The 25,114-nt window shown below is 40.5% G+C and overlaps 1 protein-coding gene across 2 annotated transcripts in view; it reads right to left on the bottom strand.

Moving 5' to 3' along the window:
- Window positions 1-25,114, bottom strand: part of LOC144668069 (protein TANC2-like) — a 923,845-nt gene that overhangs the window by 650,925 nt on the left and 247,806 nt on the right. For both annotated transcript variants that reach the window (XM_078529835.1, XM_078529836.1), the window contains one exon: window positions 14,063-14,168. In XM_078529835.1, the coding sequence (XP_078385961.1) occupies window positions 14,063-14,129 (67 nt within the window). In that variant the 5' untranslated portion in view covers window positions 14,130-14,168. The remainder of the gene's footprint in view (window positions 1-14,062; window positions 14,169-25,114) is intronic.

Genomic DNA, 25,114 nt, shown 5'->3' with positions numbered 1-25,114 from the left:
TAAACTCAAGGGAATCAGATAGTTTTCAAGGCTATCATCACGTTACAGTTTAAACAAAATCAACATACAAAACTTGTGAGTCGAGACAACTGGAACATTTCAACAGTCTACCAGAGTTGGTAGAAAGTTGAGATGAGGGGGCAGATTTCGGTTACAGCTATCTCCAGCCACACACAGTTATGCTACCTAATTGCAAAAGAAAAAGAATTGAAATATTTGCAATAATAAAATTGAATTGATCAACAACCACAGTTAAGGACGTCAACAATAAAATCCAGATGAAATCAATCGTGTGACTCAGTAGCCTCACATGCACTTAATGCAATAAATCATGATGAGTAAACTGGGTTGAAGCAGATCATTGCTTGCAGAAAATATAATTTACTATTTTGATAAAATTATGTTGTTCACCACTCTATTCAATCTATTTTGACAGTTGTTATAGTTTGAAATTACGAGTTACTGCTCCAGTTCCCCATTGCCATCCAATGAGACAGGAGATTGTTTGATGCAGGTAGAATTTTCTTCATTATTTGTACGAAATTCAAATTCCAACACTAAAAATTCATGTTACCACATAACTACTCGCAGTTAAATCGTTCCTTTAGCACGGTAGGCAGTCTAAGGTGCTTCATGGATGGAGGAGACAGGTAACGTGACAGAGATAAAGCAGTGTTGAGAGAATTAGGAACGGCAATAAAGCTTGGTTAATAAGATACATTTAGACAAGGCTCTAGAAAGTAGATTAAGAAACAGAAGGGCAAAATCCCCTACAATACTATGGAAGAAGGGGGACAATCATTTATATGCTAAAAGCTCAGGAATTTGTAATTTTCATGTACAAATTTGTGAAATGCAGCCAGGGTGGTGATTTTGGTGTTACAATAAATACTCACCCACTCTTGGGTTTGGGAGATGAAACTATTAGCTTGGGTGCCCAATAGCTAATGAGTAATGTCCCCTCCCAATTGGAAGCTGGTAGAACAGCTACCGATCTGTTCAGTGCAGTTCAGAGCCCTGCACAAGCCAGCAATTTCAAGTGAGATAGGGAGAAAAGGGAGCAGGTTTAAAGAACAGCAAGAACATTGAAAATAAATAAAGTAACTTACTGGAACATTATAACAATGTTAACTTTAAACTGTCAAAGAATGAAAAATATTTTAGCAACGGTAAGCAATCTACCATTCATCATTTACTCAATTTCCGTGTAGAAACAGGAAGTATAATGGTGCAGAAAAAAAAAACTGTGGACGATTTCTCAGGGGATGACCACTTGAGGTCAACGTAGAGCACAGAGTGTGTTTGGTCCTGCAACTTTTAAATCAAGGTAACAATTTCTTGTGAAAGCATGAAGGCTTCTCCAGGTAACTGACAGATAATCTCCAGAATAACCCTGTATATTTTGATAAAAACTCTACACTATTAGAAGGATACTGGGTGCTGACCTACAAAGAAAACACTAGGCTAGAAAAGTAGCAGTGCTGACAGTGAATCTCTCATTCACGTTGTTTCTTTGTCCTTTTTAACTTCTATTCAAAGAGGGTTAAATCTGCCAGAATTCATCAACTGCTCTAGGGACCAGCACCCTCCTTTGAGGCATCAAAGCAGTTCTGGCACTGACCAATATCTATGCCAGTATTAAGATGGCTCTTTGGGTTGGCCCAGCATCTTCTGCTTACACAGGTGTGGCCGACCATATGTTGCATCAAGGTATCGATAAAACACTAAGTTAGGCAAACCTTTGACAAACGTACTCTAGGGGAGCTCTACAAGTAAATACTTGAACTTTTCAGGCCAATGTTAACATTCAGTAGTCCATCACAGGGCTGTTCATCAGAATTAACCTAGATAATTAGCATTTCGGAATCAAAACAATTTCAGGAGGTGCCCGAGGCTGCATTGGTGAAGTGAATGGTCTCTCAGCAACCAGAAAAATATCAACTAATGACAGCTTTGCTGTCCAGCTTCTGAATGTTGAGGAAAAATCTGTGTACGGCAGCCACGAAAGCACAAAAAGAATGTGGCTTGACCATTGCTTGTTTATGGTTCTGTAAACTCACCCAACTAACCATTCTCCTTCTGATCTGGCATTAATAGAATGCTTCATCGAATTTGATCACAAGGTCTCCCAGCTCCAAGATAAGAAGCTTCAGCATTCTGTCTGTCAAGATTCCCTTTCAATGATTTAGTCAACCAAGTGAAATCCGTGCTTTGAACCTGAAAGTGACTTTGCATACAAGAGTTGTGATGATTATGGGAAAAAACCAAAAGATGTGTGTTGTGAGTGCCTGCAACTGAGAAGGATTTGGAACACTACACAGTAAAGCAATTGGTGGCATTGCAGGGCTGCATTGTAATGTATTATTGTTCAGATGAAACTTTAAATCAAGACCCTGTCACCTTGTTCAGATGGATGCAAAAGATAATGTGGAACTATTCAAAGGCACAAGGACCTCTTTACATGCGCCAGTCAATATTAATCCCTCAGCCAATATTACAAAATAAAACTCAGTGGTTACTTAGCTAATTTCCTATTTATGGAATTTTACTGTGTTCACCTACATAACAGGTGCTACACTTCAAAATTACTTTGGAAGAGGCCAAAAACATGTAATGTGCTATATCAATGAATTTTCTACTTTAATGCAATACATTCAGAAACTTAACACTAATGGCATCCACCGTAACCACAGATGAGGGGAGTAAATAAAAGAATAAAGTTCTCCGTAACAAATTGTCACGGTCAGGTTGAAAAGGAACTGCTGACACCTCTCCCATTTTCAAACTGCCTGTGATCAATGAATTCAAAGAATAGGCATGGTGTGTGTTTGTTTTAACCCCGGGTGTAGTCAAGAGATTGCATAGCAGCAGATTTTTGGGAATTTGTTTTTTTTTAAAAAATGATCGTTATATTTTTTTAAAAACACTAAATGACCCCAAAAGTGAACACTATTTCACTCACTCACACAAACAAAATTAAGAAAAGTTCTGTTGAAGGGTCATGAGGACTCGAAACGTCAACTCTTTTCTTCTCCGCCGACGCTGCCAGACCTGCTGAGTTTTTCCAGGTAATTCTGTTTTTGTTTAAGAAAAGTTACAGTGGTCAAAGATAGTGCATTGTTACAACTTTTAAAGAAAAAAAAAGAAATTCTGATATATCACTTGTCTGATGTAATCTGAAGATCAAGGTTGCAGGCCTGATGAGAGGTCTTCTTTAGTCGATGAGTTGGTTAAGAGATTTCAACAGCCAAGGTAGAAGATGTTTGCAGGAATCATCTTGAAGGGATGAGGCTGGTTTCTTCAACCAATGAGCAATCAGTCCTTGTGTGGGTTACCAAATACGGTGGTGTCCTTAGACTGATCAGCCACATCCTGCTTTACCGTTTCTGCATTACTATCCCATTGATTAAGACATCCATCTTGATGGGTTAAAATAATTACTTATTTTTTCAAAAGACCCAATTCAGGAATGCCTTCTGATGGCTTTTCAGGATATGCGCAATTAACACCTTTTAGGCTGGAGTGTACTTTTTGCGCTGGTGAGACAGTGAGTCAGTTCCTTAACTGGGTTATGGAATCCACACAGCACTGGACACTGTGGCCTTTTTAAACCAATATTTTGAACAGTTACTCTGTTCAATGTTCACATTCAATAAGATCTGTACTTTAAATTATAAATCTACCATTCCTTGCATGACAAATACTTCAGCACAATTGCATTGTACTTCAAAATACATTTAACGGAACTTAAGGTTCATTGCTCTGTAGCTTAAGGTGTCGGTTTTCTTATGCTAACAAAAATGCTCTTCCTAAAATCTGACCCTCTTCCAACCTAATTTTTTTTCATAGAATCATACAATACAGGTGGTGACAATTCGACACACTGTCTGTGCTAGCTCTTTAGAGCTATCCACTAATGCCCATCCTCCTGCTCTTTCCCATAGCCCTATATCTTTTTTTCTTTCAGTATTTATCAAATTCCCTTTGGAATGTTATCATGATTCTGCTACCAGCACTCTGAGGCAGTGAATTGCAGATCACAATTCACTTCCAAAATTTTTTTTCTCCATGTTATCCCTGTTCTTTTGCCAATGACCTTAAATCTGGATTCTCTGGTTATCAACCCTTCTGCCACTGGAAACTGTTTTTTCTTATTAATACTATCAAAATCTTTCATGATTTTAACCCCAGCTTCTCCAGTCTCTCGCCATAACCATTCATCCCTGGTACCATTCAATACATCTCTTCTGTGTTCTCTTCAAGGTCTGGACATCCTTCCTGAAGTGTTGTGGCCAGAATAAACACTATACTCCAACTGAGACATAGCCAGTCTTATAAAGATTTAGCATAACCTGCTTGTGAGTCTATGCCTCTATTAATAAAGCCATTTTTTAAAAAGATCTTCTTTACATGTTCTGCCTAAGATGTTATACATATACACCAGTTCTCTCTGCTCCTGCACTTCTTTTAAAATTGTATAACTTGCCCTCTTTCTTGCTACCTAATATATCACTTCACCTTTGTGCTCGCCTCATGTCTGCCATGTGTCTGATCATTTCACCAGTCTGTTAAGTCATCCTGAAGTTCTCATTGTGTATGATATAAAACTCAAATGTAGTAAACAATCACAATACTTAAAATGCTTCCCCCACTTTGACCTCCGCATCCGCATCTTCACAAACCTCACTTAAATCAAAATTTCAAGTCTTGAGCCCACCCCATATAAAATCCAACACAACATTCCTCCTCCGGAGCTCCACTAGTTCATCTCCTAGTAAAACAAATTCAAGGACTTCAATTTAATTTTCAGGTATTTTCATAGCCTTGCCCGTATTTGGAAAATCTTCTCTAATCCCACATCCCAGACAACAGGACTTCCATTGATTTGGTTCTTGATTGTTTTCTTCCTGGCTCCTCCAATCAAACCTCTGCTTTGTTATCTCTCACCCTTTCTTCAAAACTTCCCTCTTAACAACCCTTTCAGTCTCCCTTCTAAATTTCCCTGCTCGGTCTTCAACTTGTGAAATACTTTGGGAAGTGTTGCTTACATAGGAGTACTATTTAAAGTCAGTTGTCATCAACTTCACCATGTTGTACCAGCATTTGGGGTTTGGAAGAAATATGTAATTCCCCAATTGACAAGGCAAGTCTCTAGATCTATCCACAAACTTCTGCTAATATCCTCCTTCAGAAAGTGGTGTCAGGAAGGAATCAATTTATCTGTAGTTCAATTTCCTTTTCTCTTCTTCCAGGAAGGTTATAACAAAGGCATGGTGCTGCTCCTAAGAACCTATCTAAAATCAGGTATTCACACTTCTTGCATGCACTGCCTCAAGAAAATAAATGGGGTGCTTTGCATCACCACAGTAAAATAAATCTACTTCCAGTAATCCTTAAAGAGCCACAGGAATCAATCCTCAAAGCTATATGGGCATTTTCCTGTTTACAAGCACTTTCTCGAGAGAATCAGAGTTGGCCTCAGATTTGCCAGAAGGCACAGAAACTAATACTGACTCTGGCGAAAGATCATCCTGAAACATTAATTTTGTTTCTCTCACCAGAGATGCTGCCTGAGCTGCTGAGTATTTCCAACATTTGCTCTTTTTATTTCTGATTCCCCCGTGGTCAGTGAATATGGTATTTCATTCTCTCTGCTATCATATTTTAAAAAAACTGCACTGAAAGCAACTTTTCTCTTTAGTCAAATCATGAATATTTCGAAAAAGCATTTTAGTGCAAATTTCAGTGACTTGACAACTCTTCATCACTACCTTAAAAAATCCTTCCTATAGTTTTCAAAGTGGACAATTAAACCTTAATCAGACACCAGTAACTGGAGGAACAGCACCTCATTTTCTGACTAGGCACTTTACAGTCTTCTGGACTTACTATTGAGTTCAACAATTTCAGATCATGAACTCTCTCCTCCATCCCCATCCCCTTTCCGATCCCCCATTTTCCAATTTAAACTTTTTTTACAACTATATTTTTTTCTTTTCCCTCCTATTTTTAAATTTATTTCGATCTATTGTTTCATCTCCACCTTTTAGCCCATTTCGATCCCTTCCCCCCACCCCACCCCCACTAGGGCCATCTGCCACTAGCTTGCTTCCCTTAATGTCCCCATTAGCACATCCTTTAGATAATATCACCACCGTCAACATCCCTTTGTCCTTTTGTCTATGACACCTTTGGCAGTCTCTTCTTGGCCTCCACCTATCGCTGGCCCCCTATCGAGCTCTCCTGTCCCACCCCCTTCTACCAGCTTATATTTCATCTAATTTCTATACGTCTTAGTTCTGATGAAGGGTCATATGGACTTGAAACGTCAACTGTATCCCTCTCCGCAGATGCTGTCAGACCAGCTGAGTTTTTCCAGGTATTTTTGTTTTTGTACCAGTAATGGGCACTTATTCAATTGGCACTTCAATAAAGAAAGATTTGTATTTATACAGTGCTCTTCACAATTACTGGACAGCTCAAAGGATTTGACAGCCAATGAAGTACTTTTGAAGTGCAGTCACTGTTGTAATGTAGGAAACACAGCAGTCAATTTGCACACAGTAAGCTCCCACAAACAGCAACTGTTAATGACCAGATAATTATTTTTCTGATGCTGATTGAGAATTGAATATTGGCCAGAGCACTGACCAGGCATAACTCCCCACTCTTTGTCGAAAAGTGTCATAGGACCTTTTACATCCATCTGAGAGGTCAGATAGGGTCTCAGTGTAACATCTCACCTAAAAGACAGCACCCCCTCAGTACTGCACTAGAATGACAGCATTGATTTTTATACTCAAGTCATGGAGTGGGGCTCCAACCCAGAAACTAGTAACTCAAGGTTGGGAGTGCTATCAACTGAGCTACAGCTAAGGCAATGGTGGACATATATTTGAAAACAGTCAGTGTGTGGCAAATTGTCATTGTAAGAAGTTTCTTTTTTAACCAAATGGACAAGCAGAGAATTTGGCTTCTGTACTACCCCCAGATAAACGTGTTCTTCTATCGTGCTGAAATACTGAACACTTAAACACATAGGTGATCCGAAATACATTGCTGGACAATAGGGCATTGCAAACCAAGATTCCAGTGGACTTGCAACACAAAACAAGTAGAAATTCTTGAATTCTTGTTCGTTTAATGGCACAGCACAAGAAAAAGTCTCTAAAGCACAATCGGTAAGCATTATTTCTGAATAAAGGAACAAAGCATAAACAAATTGCTTACTTTAAATGAACATTCAAATTATTCTGTAAGTTATTGTCCAGAAATGTTGCTATTACCTTTATTATGCTCAATTGTGAGACTCATATGACCCTCTTAGTTTAAAAAGAATCTATCCGTGCATGAGTTAATACAGTAAAGCTGGAAGAAAAGTAGAACAGCTGATTCAGATCTAGGTGATTTAAATTGGGCTAGATTCCCCTGAGCATATGGAGTTGCAATGTCTTGGCATTTCAGCTCCACTGAAGATATCTTGAACAAGGAAAGTAATGCATATCTGATTTTAACTTTTCTTTTAAAAGGGAAATAGAAACATGAGGCCTTCCAAAATAATTAAACTGTTTAGAAAAAAACGGCAGTTCAAAACAGCAGGTACACAAAATTGCTTAGTAAGGATCCTGTGAATTATTTGGTAAATAAACGTTATAGGAATTATCTGAGGTCTACATTTTTTAAATAAGGACAGAATTTGCTACATGTTCCTCCTTATTCTTGAGCAATGTCAGCTGCGGACAGCTCCCTTGCTGATTTTTCAGCGAAGTGGAGTAAGTCATTCAGATTCTGCCCTATATCTTTCCCCTGACCAAATGATTGCCATCAGAGATTCAATAGAAAGGAACAGCAGACACAAAGCCACTTGGCACTACAGTATCCATTACTAGGGTTTGGCTTAAATTCAGTCCTCAGAAACTACTTTTATTCTAAGAACAATCCTTGGCTAAGGAAACTGATAGAGAGTGAAATAATCCGCATTTAGTTTTTCAAACAAATTCAATTCAGTGATTTCCTTATTTCTAGTGGGTTAAGGCGAGTCCGTGCAGTTTCCGAAAGAAATAGTCACTAGGCTGTTCATCCCAAATTCCTGCTCAACCAAAAGCAGGAGCCAAAATAACACTTAAACTCCCAGCTGTCTGTAGCTGTAGTAGCAGTTGCAGTGAAAACAGAAGCACAAACATTTCAGAAGACAACATATCAAACCATCACCCCTATGTCAATCAAATTCCTCAGGGTTTGAAATACAGTTTTCTGCTTTATAAGCAGCCCCTTAAGGAATGATCATGGTGTGAAGCACGTACACACAAAGTGGAAGGAGCAGGAAAGTTGAAATTCATTGCATTGGAAATAAAAGCTTTTGATTCTACTCAAAGAATCCTATAGCATCTCACCACTACTATCAATTTTAATTAATCGAATTAATAAAACAGATTTCACATAATTTTAGTCTGTTTCAATTCAAAGCTCAACAGTTTGTTTTGGGTTGAAAGCTGAAAATGCTGGAAATACTCAGGCAGTTTTTCTCTCTCTCCTAATACTAAGTTAACGTTTCAGATCGATGAACTTCCAACAGAACTGAAAAGCGCCACAGGCAGTTTAAGCAAGTACAGAGGTAGGAAAAGAGGGAAGGACAAAAGGGAAGGCCTGTGCAGCATGGAAGCTAGGGGAAATTATGTGACAAAGAGGTTAATGTTAGAAAGTAAAAGGAGATGGGATAAATGAAGAAACAAATTACATAGGATTACGGAAGATACACAGCACAGAAACATGCCATTCAGCTCAAGTCAAGCCCATGCCGGGGTTAATGCTCCACTCAAGCCACCTCCTTTCTATCCTCACCTAAATCTACCAGTGTAACCCTCAATTCCCTTCTCCCTCAAATGCTTGTCTAGCCTCCCCTTAAATATATCTAAACTATTCACTTCAACCACTCCCTGTGGTAGTGAGTTCCACATTCTCACCACTCTTTGGATAAAGTAGTTTATTTTGAATTTACTACTGGATTTGTTAGTGACTATCTTATATTGATGGCCTCTAGTTATGCTCTTCCCCACAAGAGGAAACATTCTCTTTGTATTCACTCTAACAAAACCTTTCATAATTTTAAAGACCTCTATGAGGTCACCCGTCAGCTTTCTTTTTTCAAGAGGAAAGGGACCCAGCCTGTCAATCCTTTCCGGATATGTATATCCACACATTTACATCCTTGTCAATCTCCCACAATACTCGAAGCTTGACACTGTCCAGGACAAAGCAGCCCACTTGATTGACATCACATCCACAAACATTCACTCCCTCCACCACCAACGCATAGTAGCAGCAGTGTGTACCATCTACAAGATGCACTGCAGGAATTCACCATTGCTCCTTCGACAGCACCTTCCAAACCCTCGACCTCTACCATCTAGAAGGACAAGGCCAGCAGATAGATAGGAACATCACCACCTGGAAATTCCCCTCCAGGTCACACACCATCCTGACTTGGACATATATCACTGTTCCTTCACCGTCACTGGGTCAAAATCCTGGAACTCCCTTCCTAACAGCACTGGGTGTACCTACACCACATGGACTGGAGCGGTTCAAGGTGGCAGCTCACCATCACCTTCTCAAGGGCAACTATGGATGGGCAATAAATGCAGGCCCAGCCAGCGAAGCCCACATACCGTGAATGAATAAAAAAAAAAATCTTCTCTGCACCCTCTCCAGTGCATTCATATTCTTTTTATAATATGGCAACCTGAATTGCTCCCCATATCCCTTGATTACAAGAGGCCAAAAATCTGGCTCTCTCAGCCTTAAATATATTCAATGACAGAGCATCCACAATTCTCTGGGGTAGAGAATTCCAAAGATTCACAACCCTTAGGGTGAAGAAATTTCTCACCTCAGTCCTCAATAAACACCCCCTTACCCTGAGACTGTCTCCATGTTTCAGATTTCTCAAGCCAGTGGAAATAACCTCTCAGTAGCTACCCTGTGAAGCCCCTTCAGAATCTTGGATGTTTCAATAACCTCTCATTCTTCTAAACTCCAGGGAATATAGACCCAATTTACTCCATGTTAGAAAATTTCCACACATGCTCCTGTATAAAATTTAATTATACAATTAATCATACATATTTATAATTTTTGCTTTACTTACTAAATGTGAAATTAGTTGCTGGTGCTGAGTAACAACTCCCAATTCCAATTCTGGAAACATTAGGCAGGTCATGCATCATATGTGGGGACAGAGAAGCAGAGTTAACTTTTCAGGTCAATGACATTTCCTCAGAACTAGTCATCAACGTGAAACATAAACTCAATTTCTCTCTCCACCTGGATCAATGTTTTCCAGCATTTTCTGTTTTGAATTTCACAATTCCGGCGCTATAGTATTTTGTTTGCTTGAATATACTGTACCTACTTGTATGTAGGATATTGAAAGCACAATAATTCCTTCCCTCGCCAAGAAAGGTTACAGTTGGGAACTTAACAGATAGAAATCAAAGCAGCAGTTTGGAAAGAGAATAAAGTTATAAAACAATAAAACTAAGAGCCCTGTGAATCTCAAACAATATGAGTGAATTACTCAATTTAATTTGAACATTTGACTTCCTGTATATGTCAGTGACACTAAAAACCACTTCTTATATTGAGAATGGCTGCGGTCAGCCTCAGTCCATGATAAGCCTGATACCAACCATTGGCCGAATCCTTTCTAACTACACATTCCCTGCCGTGAACATGGTCCAATCACCTGCAGATCAAACGTTGGATGCTGGGCATCAAGGAACACAGCGCCCTCCTGCCCCAAACTGAAGCATGGCACCAAACCTTTTCACTTAAGCTGAGGTTAGCCTCACTTGCCTTACCTGCTCCATCAAGAGCTGCTGTCTGGCTCCAGCATCACTACCATGCTACCACATGGTTGTGAAAGCAAACCAACATCAGCAACATTGCTGCTGTTGCATTTACCATGACGCACGCATGGCCAGGCTGGGGCAATGATGGCCAATAGAAGGCAAAAACATGTCAGGTGAACAGTTGGATTTTACCAGCAGTGGCACTGAAAGTGGAGAGCAAATTGCTATTTGGTGGTGAAAGTGGCAGTGTACAGATACAGTACCAGCTTATGTTTGGTTATTCTATTTTTGGTGCACCTTTGACATTATCTTGCAGATGTCTATAAGTCTGAGGACAATCCCCCCCCACCCCCTTGAGAACCCCTGCTCCAGAGGAGGTGTGAATGACAACAGCAGAATTATTAGCAACTATGGAAACAATTGGAACAGCGGTTCCGATTTGAAATTCACATTTCTTTTAGATCCATCTTTTGTCCCATTACCACACCCATTTGCCTTGCACAATCATCCTTTTTGTCAGCTAATCTCTGCTGTCTTCTTCCCTATCACAGAACCTTCCCTTTGTGCTGTCCTCCCCTCCCCTCTTTCTCTGCCTCTATACTTCTTCAAACTTGTTACATCTCTTAACTTTTTTCAATTCTGATCGAAGTTATTCACTTGATACATTAACCTTGTTTTACTCTCGAAGATGCTTCTCAACTTGCTGAGTATTTCAAGCATCTGTACCGTTTTACTTTTGCATTTTAGTTTATTTTGGATTGTGTTGCATTGAGCACAGCAGCTGAAGACAAAGCTAATAATTGGGTTTACAGTAAAACAATTCATTTTTCAAATATTTCATACGGTAACTACTGCGGCTTTGGTTTTATACTTGAGAAGCTTTTTATGTACTTACACAAACTAGTCTCTAATTTTGTTTTACCATAGCTTTATTTTTTTTGCTGGGCTTCAAAGACAAGTATTCAGTTCCAAGCCCATGTCCAGAAGCACTTCTACTTCTGCCTAACTCTGAACTGAAATTCTCTCCAATTTTGCAAATATTTAAATTAGAATTATCCACTCAGGCTCTAAATTGCTGGTAGTTGCGTTAGAGAAATCTGGCTTATCTGAAGCTTTTTTCTTTCAACCCCCTTTCCTTCCCATATGATTTTGCCAGAATAAAAGCTCATTATCAACTTTGAATGGCTGAGTGAGTTTATGCAGTGAACAGCTGAATCAACAATAAAGTCCCAGGTTCACTCCATAGACTACATTAAGTTCGCTGACATCAGCCAAACATTACAATCACAGGTGCATTACATTAAGCCTCAGTGTAACTGGATTCCTGATCATTATCCAGCAGTCCCTGAAATACATGAAGCTATGTGGATATAGGCTAAGGGCAGAATTAGGTTCATCTGTGGTGTCCCACACAACTGAATAGCTTGCCTATACTCTCAGAGAAGTCATTGCCAGGGATGAAGGTCAGCAGTGCCCATGGCATCACATTTCCATAAGGAGCCATTTCAGGAATAAGAGTCGAATTGGAACAAAAATTCCACTCAAAGTCCTAAAATCATTGTAATTCCAGTAGCTGCTGTATATAAATCCCACACAAACTGCTCACCTCTTCACACCACTACCATCAGTTCCCTTTTCCTGATACAGTTATAGAGGATAACATTTGCCAAAACAGAATATTGGTAATGACAGAACCTTCAAAGACTTGACCCAGGAACTATTTGTTGAAACTTGGATCACAAAACATGGCTTTTCAGCTGTGGATTTAAAAGATTAACCTTGTTAAAATCTTCTCAGAAAGCTAATTACATGATCCTATTTCAGAAATACAAATCAGGAAGCAAAATTAGAAGATGGAGAAAAAACTATTTTAGTGTTTACTAAAGTGGCCTTATTCTGCTCTTAACAAATTATTAATCATTGAAATAATTGTCCAGAATTTTCTGGAACATGCTCATTTAGTTCCCCATACTTCTCAGTTTGAAAATTTTCTGCACTACAAATTGCTGCAAGTGTGAGCTGAAAGCAGCATGGCAAGAACCATGGGGTATCTGGGACCTTTGTAAACAATGGGGCCAACAGTCCATCTCCTTAAACCATGAGATTTAAGGATTGAGAAATGAACAGTGGTACAATGGAGAAGGAAATAGCATGATTACTGAAATCAGGTACAGAAAGAGAAATAAAAGTTGGAGGGGAGGGAACTGTAATGAAAGAATAAAAGACAAAGTAAGGAAAAAATTCAAATTTAAAATTTATAAAAATTCTAGCAACCATTTACTATCTGCATAAATGGGACTCCACAATTTTAACAGTTCCCTTTCTGGGATGGGGAGAATGAGTGATATTTCAGGAAAATAAACTCCTATGTTAAAATGGTACCTAATGTTCAGTAACAGCCCAAGCATTCCACGACAAGCTGAATTGCTAATTCATGTGCAAATTCAGCAATTTCTTGCACTTTGTGAGGTTGCCATGAAGCTGCCATTTTCACAAAGCTAACAGTGGAGTGACTCAAATCGTCCAGCAATTTGTGGCGATTTGCTACCCATGGGCTATCTGCTCCTCCTACAAATTGCTAACCATTTTACACATTAAACTTGTCGTTATTTTGCCAGCAAATTCTGGTCCAATATGTTGGGTTAATACATTGTTCAGTTAAGTATTTACATACACACAATATATGACACTAACTATATAGCAGCAAACGTCTGACATCCTGATTGGATATAAGGGGCTGCGTGTAGGTATTTATTCAATCAATTGAATTTTGGTTACCTTATAGGGAAGTTTATTTGATGAATATCCTTGTACATCCAATGTCCCCAAACAGATATGTATACACACCCACATATCATTAGCAAGTGGCCTAACTATGCATTTTTAGAACATAGGAAATGGGAGCAGGAGTAAGTCCTAATGCCCCTTGAGCCTGTTCCACCATTCAACAGGATCATGGCTGAACTTCAACCTCAAATCCACTTTCCAGCCTGATCCACATATCCCTTGATTCTCTTAAGAGTCCAAAAATCAATCAATCGCAGCTTTGAATATGCTCAACGACAGAGCATCTAATGCACACTATATCTGTTAATATCCCACTGATCAAAGTAGCTTTTCGTTAAAAGCATGTAAATGTAAACACTGTCAAATAAATATGCATCTGGATTCTTATGCTTGTGCACTAGTAACAGATGAAACACACTACCTACCACTTGATCTATTCTTGCGGTTAGACTTCCCACCGCTGAGAAGCATCTTTAGGCTGTTACGGAACATATCTTCACCCCCAGGGCTTGTCAGCGTCTACTCCAAATTCTATCAAATAAAACAAGTGAACTTTGTCAATAACAACGTATATGACAGACTAAAGCAATAAAATCGCATCTAACAGGGCACGCCAAAGGCAGTGGTTCTTCCACAAATGGCCAAGGTCCAAAAATCATATTTCAGTTTGTAAGACTTAATTGTGTTTAACAGAAAAAAAGACTTGTACCTAAACAGCCCCTCTCATAACCTCAGAACTTCCAAAAGTGCTTTCCAGCTAATGAAATACCTATGAAGCATAGTCACTGTTGTAATTGTAGTAAAGGTTGCAGCCAAAGATGTGTACAGCAAGTTTCCACAACAGCAATGTGATAATGATGAGATAATCCGATTTTAGTGATATTGTTTGAGAGATAAATATTGGCAAGGACGCTAGAGATAACACCCCTGCTCTTCAAAATAATACCATGGGACCTTTTACATCCACTAGAGAGAGTAGACAATGTTCTCTCTTAGGGGCATAGCCATGCAGCAATCAGAAAGTTCCCACGCAGGCTGTGAACATGCCAGCTCCTTTAGTTTTCAGTGTGTGCATGTCCGTGCAAAACATTTTTGAAGGGCCGTGCATGGCAAAAAAGAAATTAGAGTGTACATTGCAGACAGGGCTTCGGTTTGACATCTCATCTGAAAGACGGAATCTCGGACTGAGCAGCATTGCACTGGAATGCCAGCCCAGAATTTTGTGCTCAAGTCTTCAGCAAGACTCGGATTCACAAACTTTTGAATCAGAGGCAAGAAAGCTACTCACTAAGCCATGGTTGACAGCAAATATACGCAAATTTTCTGATGAAGAATGATTGAATGCTTTTCTACCTTTAAGGAAAGTGTTATAAAGGTAGGTTACTGCGTTAAAGCAGGCACACTTGCTCATTTGAAACATTGCAGCCCTGATGCTCACCTGGATGGCATCCTGGTACCCTCCCCCTTGCCTCTTAGGAAATTGCAATCTTCTTGTTAATAAATCAAAGCATATGCAGTGACATATTGTTTGTATTTAGTTAATATAACCAATGCAATGAAGGGAGACAATCCCTGTTGTGCATCACTGCCAGTTGGGTCCCGATGTTGTAGAACTGTACATCCATTAAAACTGCAGCTTTAGTAAGTTTGAGATAAATAAGTAGAGAAACTGGAATCATTAATGTGAAAATATCACTACATCCAGATCAACTTGGAGCATAATGCAGTGACTGACAATTTGAATCTCAATTTGTATGTGGCAGCTGGGGCTCAGTTGGTAGCACACATGCCAATAAATCACAAAGCTTCAGGTTCAATCCCACTCCAGGACGTGAAGTCAAAAATCAAGGCTGACACTCCAATGCAATACTGAGGGAGCATTGCAATGTCAGAAATGCCGAGGCCTTATGTGCCTGCCCAGGTGGATGCAAAAGATCTCATCGCACTATAGAAAAGCAAGGAGCTATTACCAATGTTCTGGCCATTATTTATCCTTTAATCAACATCACAAAACAGATAATCTGATCATTATCAATTTGCTGATTGTGGGAGTTTGCTGAGTCAAATTGGCTGCCGCATTTCCTACAGTACAACAGTGATTTTACTTCAAAAACGTACTTCAATGGCTGTCATGTGCTTTTGAGTCATCCATGCTATCAACGTGCTATATAAATACACAACTTTCTTTTAATTACAGCCCAAGTAGCTGCATTGTAAAGGACACAGCAGTACCAAACAATTGAGTAAAAGCTAAAATGTAGCAAAATGTTCACATCATTAGGGAGAATTGCATTTAATGATGAATCAGTTACTGGTCCTAAAACTACAAACAGCCTCCTCATTGAAACTGATCAAAAGGCAGGTTTAGGAGGAAATTCTAAGTAACAATGCACCACTGAAGGAGCACACCACACAATCACTGAGGTTCCAAAATCGTCAAAGCAACTGGTAGCTTTAAATTTTATGACAAGTCAAAAAGTTTTTTGTACGACGCATTTAGATGGAAAAAAAAACAAAGAAAATAACCATATTAACTCTATTTAATTGTTTAAGTAATATGATTTCATGAAATATCATTCCCCGTTCAAGGCAGACTGGCTTTTTGGGAAATGGGGACGTTTCCCGAGTATCCCTTTGAATGGTTCCAAAGACCTATAACATGGGTGTCAACCTTTTTTTTTAAGAATCCTAAAGAATGCCACAAACTTAAGAAGAGGCATGGTTCTGCCTTCACCAAGTCATAATGCAACTCAGTTGACTTTTAATATTTGTGCTGAGAAACTGAAAAAGTGGAATTTTTGATCTCTACCATAACAAGTTTGCCAATTCCAATGGTGAATTTCACAACTATCGGTAGGCTGAGTCTCACAACAAACTGCAACAGTGGCCTATTTCACCATTCTGGCACAACAGGCAAGGGTACAGAAAGACAACACCAAAAAACAAGAGAGGAAGAGAATAAAAAAGGGCTGAATTATCTTCTAAATCAATCCGATTATAAACTAAGAAAAACTATTTTGAAGCTACATATAGCAACTTCTACCAATCATTCTCCAATAGAGGATTTTCCCAAGTATTCAGCTGTTACAGGAGTCAAATTCATCACATAGTTCTCTTCAAGTTCCAAAATTTAACAGCATTTTACATTAACCCTTTATGGGAGAAGAGAGACATTTCACAATTTGCAAGCTGAGAAAATTCTTCACCTCTCAAAAAGGCATATAATTCAACTAGAAATACGATCACAGAATCGCATGATATTCACAACCTTTTGTACTTTAGACATTTGACTAGTTCTTAGGGTTGAAGTTCTTCTACAAAATGCTGAGTTGCACATACTTTAATACCTTTGCGAACTGGCTTGCCTCTGCAGCATTTAATTTAACCAAAGGGTTAATTTTAATGGAACATTGTCTAAAATATAAAAGGTTGTGAATATCATGCGATTGTGATCATATTTCTCACTTCCCACTAATCAATCTCTCATGTCATTGTAAGCAGGGAGTCAACAACTAGTGCAATCTTCAGCTGAACCAGAGTTCGAAGGCAGAAGATAACTGAAGAAGGACATGCACACTCAATTCAGTCACCATCATGAAGTAATATATTCTGTTGTTATTTTTAATATAAAGACTTGTATGTTATATTACTTATAATCAAATACTAAACCACCCAGCAATTTGGGTAGCAAAGGAGAGCAAGTTAGAAGAAAGCAGTTTCGCTTTATTAAGTATTGAGCAGGGAGATTAAGCACCACCGGCAGCATGACACAACACACACAGTTTCCATCATACATGTGGGCACAGAAATGTATAATGGAAAATGTGGATTAAAAATGCTCATATGCAAGATTTTTGTGTTTAAAGTATTTTAAATTCTTAATTTTTAAAAATGATTTTTAGATTATGAATCACGCCTGTGATATTCACTGTCAATATCAATTCTGATGGAAACCAAAATTTCATCATCAGTCGCTACTAGGCAGTGCAGTTGATGTGGACATCACTGCGTGACGAGGAGAATGGTCCAAATTTGGTGCACTTCCCAGGCACCTCTCTCAGGTTTTCAAAACCAGTTCTCTTCTTTGTTCCTCCATATAGGCAGGATCTTATCAATAAATTAGAGCAATGGTACATTATTCTGTTTATTTTATGTTGGAAAGGTAACCTCTTTCTCATATTTGTAAATTTTTCACAACTGTGAAATAAACTATGCCGTGGACTGTTAACAGTACAATCTCCCATAATAATTGCCCAAATAAGTGAGAAATTAAACAGCGATGTTTATTAAAAACAAAAAGCTAAAAGCTACTGCGGATGCTGGAAATCCAAAACAAAAACAGAATTACCTGGAAAAACTCAGCAGGTCTGGCAGCATCGGCGGAGAAGAAATCAGTTAACGGTTTGAGCCTTCATGGCCCTTTGGCAGAACTGAAGCATAGTTAGGAGAAGGGAGAAATATAAACTGGTTTAAGGTGGGTGGGGGGGGGGGAAGAGAGACGTTGAGGGTGTGGTGATTGTGGAGATAAGCAGTGATAGGAGCAGATAATCAAAAGATGTCACAGACAAAAGGGTCAAAGAGGTGTTGAAGGTGGTGATATTTGTCTAAGAAAAGTGCTAATTAAGAATGGAAGACAGGATATTCAAAGTACAGCTCTAGTGGGGGTGGGGTGGACAGACTAACAAGGTTTTAGTTTTAGATTTAAAAATAATGGAAATAGGTGGGGAAAGAAGAATCTATATAAATTATTGAAAAAAAAAGGGAGGGGGGGGAGGGGGAGAAACGGGGTGGGGATGGGGGGAGGGGGAGTTTAAGATCTAAAGTTGTTGAATTCAATATTCAGCCCGGAAGGCTGTAAAGTGCCTAGTCGGAAGATGAGATGCTGTTCCTCCAGTTTGCGTTGGGCTTCACTGGAACAATGCAGCAAGCCAAGGACAGACATGTGGGCAAGAGAACAGGGTGGAGTGTTAAAATGGCAAGCGACAGGGAGGTTTGGGTCTTTCTTGCAGACAGACCGCAGGTGTTCCGCAAAACGGTCGCCCAGTTTGCGTTTGGTCTCTCCAATGTAGAGGAGACCGCATTGGGAGCAACGAATGCAGTAGACTAAGTTAGGGGAAATGCAAGTGAAATGCTGCTTCACTTGAAAGGAGTGTTTGGGCCCTTGGACGGTGAGGAGAGAGGAAGTGAAGGGGCAGGTGTTGCATCTTCTGCGTGGGCATGGGGAGGTGCCATAAGTGGGGGTTGAGGAGTAGGGGGTGATGGAGGAGTGGACCAGGTTGTCCCGGAGGGAACGATCCCTACGGAATTCCGTCATGGGGGGTGAAGGGAAGATGTGTTTGGTGGTGGCATCATGCTGGAGTTGGCGGAAATGGCGGAGGATGATCCTTTGAATGCGGAGGCTGGTGGGGTGATAAGTGAGGACAAGGGGGACCCTATCATGTTTCTGGAAAGGAGGAGAAGGCGTGAGGGAGGATGCGCGGGATATGGGCCGGACACGGTTGAGGGCCCTGCCAGCGATGTTTATTTCCAAGTTTCACAAAAGTATAATAATAATAATATTGTGATTTATTGTAAAAGTAGGCTAATAGTGGTGTTTGGATAGTTTGTGTGTGTGTGTTTGTATGTCTGTGTATGGGGGGGGATTTAATTGAGTGGGGGACAGCTGGTCTGGAGGCTTTGACTCATCAAAAGAAGCTAGGTTTGAAATGCTAAATGCGTAAACATGGTTCAATTTTTACAATGTGAGGTGAGGAGAATTTGCGTTTGTAGATAAATTAGGATAGTTTGAATTTCGAAGCGATGGTAGGATATTACACCTAGCCAGAGAAGCTAGGCCAAGCAGTGTGTTTATTTTTCCCAAACGTTACTGATTATATAAATCTTTTCATGGTGCTAATACTATGAGAAAGGTAAAGTTCCAAAGACATATGGGAACAATGAAATTTGCAATAAAAGGGAGAAACATGTAAAAAGGAGAAGAGGCCATGTGTCAGAGAGAAAGGCGTTATGAGGTCTACCAAAAGTGTGAAAAGCCTTCAGCACTGGTTCATTAAGCTGCTGTCCACAGAAACAGAAACTGGGAAAAGCCTTGTGGATTCTACTGTCCAGGGTATTATATAGACTTGCCTGGATTTGTTTAAATCTATTTTTTTTACCACTTTCTTTTTTTCATTCATTCACGGGATGTGGGTTTTGCTGGCTGGGCCAGCATTTATTGCCCATCCCTAGTTGCCCTCCAGAAGGCTGTGGTGAGCTGCCTTCTTGAACCACTGCAGTCCATGTGGTGCAGGTACACTCACCATGCTGTTAGGAAGGGAGTTCCAGGATTTTGACCCAGCAACACTGAAGGAATGGCGATATATTTCCAAGTCAGGATGGTGAGTGACTTGGAGGGGAACTTCCAGGTGGTGATGTGCCCATCTATCTGCTGCCCTTGTTCTTCTAGATGGCAGTAGTCATGGGTTTGGAAGGTGCGGTCTAAGGAGCCTTGGTGAATTCCCGCAGTGCATCTTGTAGATGGTACACACAGTCGCTACTGTGCGTCGGTGGTGGAGGGAGTGAATGTTTGTGGATGTGGTGCCAATCAAGCGGATTGCTTTGTCCTGGATGGTGTCAAGCTTCTTGAGTGCTGTGGGAGCTGCACTCATCCAGGCAAGTGGGGGTTATTCCATCACATTCCTGACTTTTGCCTTGTAGATGGTATACAGGCTTTGGTGAGTTACTTGTCACACGATTCCTCGCCTCTGACCTGCTCTTGTAGCCACAGTATTGATATGGCTAGTTCAGTTCAGTTTCTGGTCAATAGTAACCCCCAGGATATTGATAGTGAGGGATTCAGTGATGGTAATGCCATTGAACATCAAGGGGCAATGGTTGGATTCTCTCTTGTTGAAGATGGTCATTGCCTGACACTTGCGTGGCACCAAAGTTACTTGCTACTTGTCAATCCAAGCCTAGATATTGTCCAGGTCTTGCTGCATTTGGCATGGACTGCTTCAGTATCTGAGGAGCCACGAATGGTGCTGAACATTGTGCATTCATCAGCGAACATCCCCACTTCAGACCTTATGATGGAGCAGGTGAAGATGGTTGGGCTGAGGACACTACCCTTAGGAACTCCTGCAGTAATATCCTGCAGCTAAGATGATTGACCTCCAGCAACCACAGCCATCTTCCTTTGTGCTAGGTATGACTCCAACCAGTGGAGAGTTTTCCTCCCGACTCCCATTGGCTCCAGTTTTTCTAGGGTTCCTTGATGCTACAGTCAGTCAAATGCAGCCTTGATGTCACACTCACCTCGGGAGTTCAGCTGTCTTGTCCATGTCTGAACCAAGAACGTAATGAGGTCAGGAACTGAGTGGCCCTAGCAGAACCCAAACTGGTGTCAGTCTGCAGGTTATTGTTAAGCAAGTGCCGCTTTATAGCACTGTTGACAACCACTTCCATTACTTTACTGGTGACTGAGAGTAGACCAATGGGGCGGTAATTGGCTGGGTTGGATTTGTCCTGCTTTTTGTGTGCAGGACATGGCTGGGCAATTTTCCACATAGACGAGTAGATGCCAGTGTTGTAACTGTACTGGAGCAGCTTGGCTAGGGGCACGGCAAGTTCTGGAGCACAAGTCTTTAGTACTATTGCCGGAATGTTATCAGGGCCCATTGCCTTTGTAGTATCCAGTGCCTTCAGCCGTGAATCGAATTGACTGAAGACTGGCATCTGTGATGCTGGGGACCTCTGGAGGAGGCCGAGATGGATCATCCACTCGGCACTTCTGGCTGAATATTGTAGCAAATGTTTCAGTCTTATCTTTTGCACTGATGTGCTGGGTTCCTCCATCATTGAGGACGGGGTTATTTGTGAAGCCTCCTCCTCCAATGAGTTGTTTAATTGTCCACCACCATTCACGACTGGATGTGGCAGGACTGCAGAGCTTAGATCTGATCCGTTGGTTGTAGGATCGCTCAGCTCTGTCTATCACTTGCTGTTTGGCATGCAAGTAGTCCTGTGTTGTAGCTTCACCAGATTGACACCTCATTTTTAGGTATGCCTGGTGCTGCTCCTGGCATGCCCTCCTGCACTCATTGAACCAGGGTGATCCCCTGGCTTGATGGTAATGGTGGAGTGGAGGATATGCTGAGCCATGAGTTTACAGATTGTGTTTGAGTACAATTCTGCTGCTGCTGATGGCCCACAGCGCCTCATGGATGACCAGTCCTGAGTTGCTAGATCTATTTGAAATCTATCCCATTTAGCATGGTGGTAGTGCCACAGAACACAATGAAGGGTATCCTCAATGTGAAGACAGGACTTCATCTCCACAACGACTGTGCAGTGGTCACTCCTACCAATACTGTTGTGGACAGATGCATCTGCGGCAGGCAGCTTGGTGAGGATGAGGTCAAGTATGCTTTTCCCTCTTGTTGGTTAACTCACCACATGCCGCAGACCTAGTCTAGCAGCTGTGTCCTTTAGGACTTGGCCAGCTCGGTCAGGAGTGATGCTACCGAACCACACTTGGTGATGGATATTGAAGTCCCCCACCCAGAGTACATTCTGCGCCCTTACCAACCTCAATGCTTCCTCCAAGTGGTATTCAACATGGAGAAGCAGTGATTCATCACCTGAGGGAGGGTGGTATGTGGTAATCAGCAGGAGGTTTCCTTGCTCATGTTTGACCTGATGCCATGAGAATTCATGGGGTCCGGAGTCGATGTTGAGGACTCCCAGGGCAACTCCATCCCAACTACACACCACTATATCGCGCCCTCTGCTGGCTCTGCCAATGGGACAGGACATACCCAGAGATGGTGAGGGTGGTGTCTGGGACATTATCTGTAAGATATGTTTCCATGAGGATGACTATGCCAGGCTGTTGCTTGACTAGTCTGTGAGACAGCTCTCACAATTTTGGCACCAGCCCCCAGGTCCTAGTAAGGAGGACTTTGCTGCGTCAACAGGGCTGAGATTGCCGTTGTCGTTTCCGGCGCCTAGATTGATGCCAGGTGGTCCATCCGGTTTCAATCCTTTTTTGTGACTTTGTAGCAGTTTGATACAACTGAGTGGCTTGCTGTAAGAGTCAACCACATTGCTGTGGGTCTGGAGTCACACGGTCGACAGATTTCTTTCCCTAAAGGACATTAGTGAACCAGATGGCTTTTTTTTTACAACAATCGACAATGATTTCATGTTTATCATTCGGCTTTTAATTCCAGATTTTTATTGAATTCAAATTCCACCACCTCCCTGGGTCTCTGGATTACGAGTCCAGCGACAATACCACGACGCCATCGCTTCCCCTTAACGTGGGTGTAACTGGAAGCCAGGTTAATTAGAGGTTTTAAGAGTTATTATAGTAGTAATTTGTATACCCTTGTGCGTGCTTGAAATCTTTTCTTTCGCTAATAAATGTTTAATTTAGTTTTGTAAAAAATCTCTAGAGTCTTGGTGGACTTATTATTACTGAATTCAGGAATACAAATTGCAAAATCATTGTGACCACATGATCAAGTTTCCCTCATGGATTTGATCCGCCTGGCACACATATATTACAGTGCTAATTTGTTAGAACCTTCAGGTCTTGTATCCTCTGTTTTTTTTATCATTTATGGACCAAATTCACTCTATCCTTTATGCAACAAAAAGTTCAAATAAACCACAATAAAAAGATCTGGGTTCAATCAACACAGAAACTAAAGCTTGATTGTTGCGGCTTGCAAGGTCTTCAGAGTTGCAAAACTCTGGTAATATAGTACCATTTCAACCTCCACCACTGAAGGTGAGCGGAGGAAATGTTTTCGCCCCATTTGTTTGTCTCTTAACAATATATCTCAAATGGGTGGATCTTAACGAAACTTGGCACACATATAGGGTATGGCCCAAGAATAAGCTATTTAGCTTTAGGTGAAGACGCAGATCTGGATCCTGAAAATTTTAACAGGTCAGTTAACACTGGAACATAGGGAAAATAGACATTTTTAAAACAATGTTGTTGATTGTTTTAGAATGATGTTGTCTCAGCTGCTGTGGTGGAATTTGCCACAGCTGTCTAAATGTGAGCAGAGTTTTCAGAGCAGGTTATTGGATATAGATTGGCCCAAAGCCTCCTCAGTTAGATGCACGCTCTTAATAAAAATATTTATTTTTTTCAGCTTTGTCATTATAGAGCATCAACCAGGCAGGAAAAAAGCCTCGAGGAAGAGCTGCTTAATTGTAGTAACGTTGAGTTAACACAGCATAGCAGAGGTATGCACTCTACTGAGTGCTTCCCACCACCTGTATGTTATGTATTTACGGTAAATGATTTTTGTTTGAGTTTGGAAATCCTCATGCAGGTTTCACATGAAGGACAAAAATGCAAGAGGTCTATTTTACTGTAAATTCGCCAGTAATAACCTTACTGAAGACTTACCCTAGTTTAAACAAACTGATATATTTACACAATTCCACAATAAACATTACAGCTACAACATGATGTGAAATCGATCACAAAGGCATGTTGTAACCTGTACTTCCCCCTCATAAAGATCACAGTAGCACCATAATAGTAGATCCAGTGTCACCCTCTGATAGTGCCATACAAAAGTTGCAAACACGATTCCAGCCTTTGTACAAATCCAGTACATACATTCTTTCCAGAAAACAAGCACATTCATTTATGAAATATAAGCACGACATTTCATATAATAAAAGAAAAATACTGCAGATGCTAGAAATTAAAACAAAGTACTGGAAATACTCAGCAGGTCTGGCAACATCTGTGGAGAGCTAGAAACAAAGTTAAAGTTCTGAGTCAAATATGGCTTCAATGGCCTGTTTAAGAACTGCACTGAAGATTTTAACAGCAGAGATGCAATTAAATACTCTATGGAAGATGTGCTTATGCCAATTATGGAATTTGATTTGTCAGCTTGATCCTTCAGGCTGGTGTCAAGGAAAAATTTCACGGATCTTTATTTCTTGGAAGCTGTTCATATCCCTCAAGAGATCGTGTGGGTTGCATGAAATTTGAAGAAGGCAAATTGCATATCGTCACGTACATGATATGTTGACAATCAGGGGACCAAAGGTTACATGACAACAGTTTGAAAATCACAACCAAGGTCACACAAACTCAAAAGAATGCAAATACTAAAAACCAGCACAGGAGGGCCATTCTCCCAGCCCTACAGAAAGTCCATCAATACTAACTAATGACAACCATACATCACCATTGCAGCTGGAAAAGGGGGATTTTAGGCTTTCTTTGAAAAGGGGAACAACAGACACCTCCTAACAAGGAACTTAGTTTATATTCAACGCAAACAAAAAAATCTAAATGATGTGTCAGCAAGTTCTCACTACCAAATCCAAAGCAAAATAGCTATCCTGGTCCACAAAACCTTCCTAATCCTGTCTCAGACCTCCTAGACGTTGATCACCAACACTTTTTCCATCCTAGGCCTACATCTTATAGCCAACAACCTAAGTGAGGAAATCTT

This window comes from Cetorhinus maximus, chromosome 25, assembly GCF_964194155.1.
Source record: "Cetorhinus maximus chromosome 25, sCetMax3.hap1.1, whole genome shotgun sequence".
NCBI lineage: Eukaryota > Metazoa > Chordata > Chondrichthyes > Lamniformes > Cetorhinidae > Cetorhinus > Cetorhinus maximus.
This window is presented reverse-complemented; position numbering and strand designations above follow the sequence as displayed.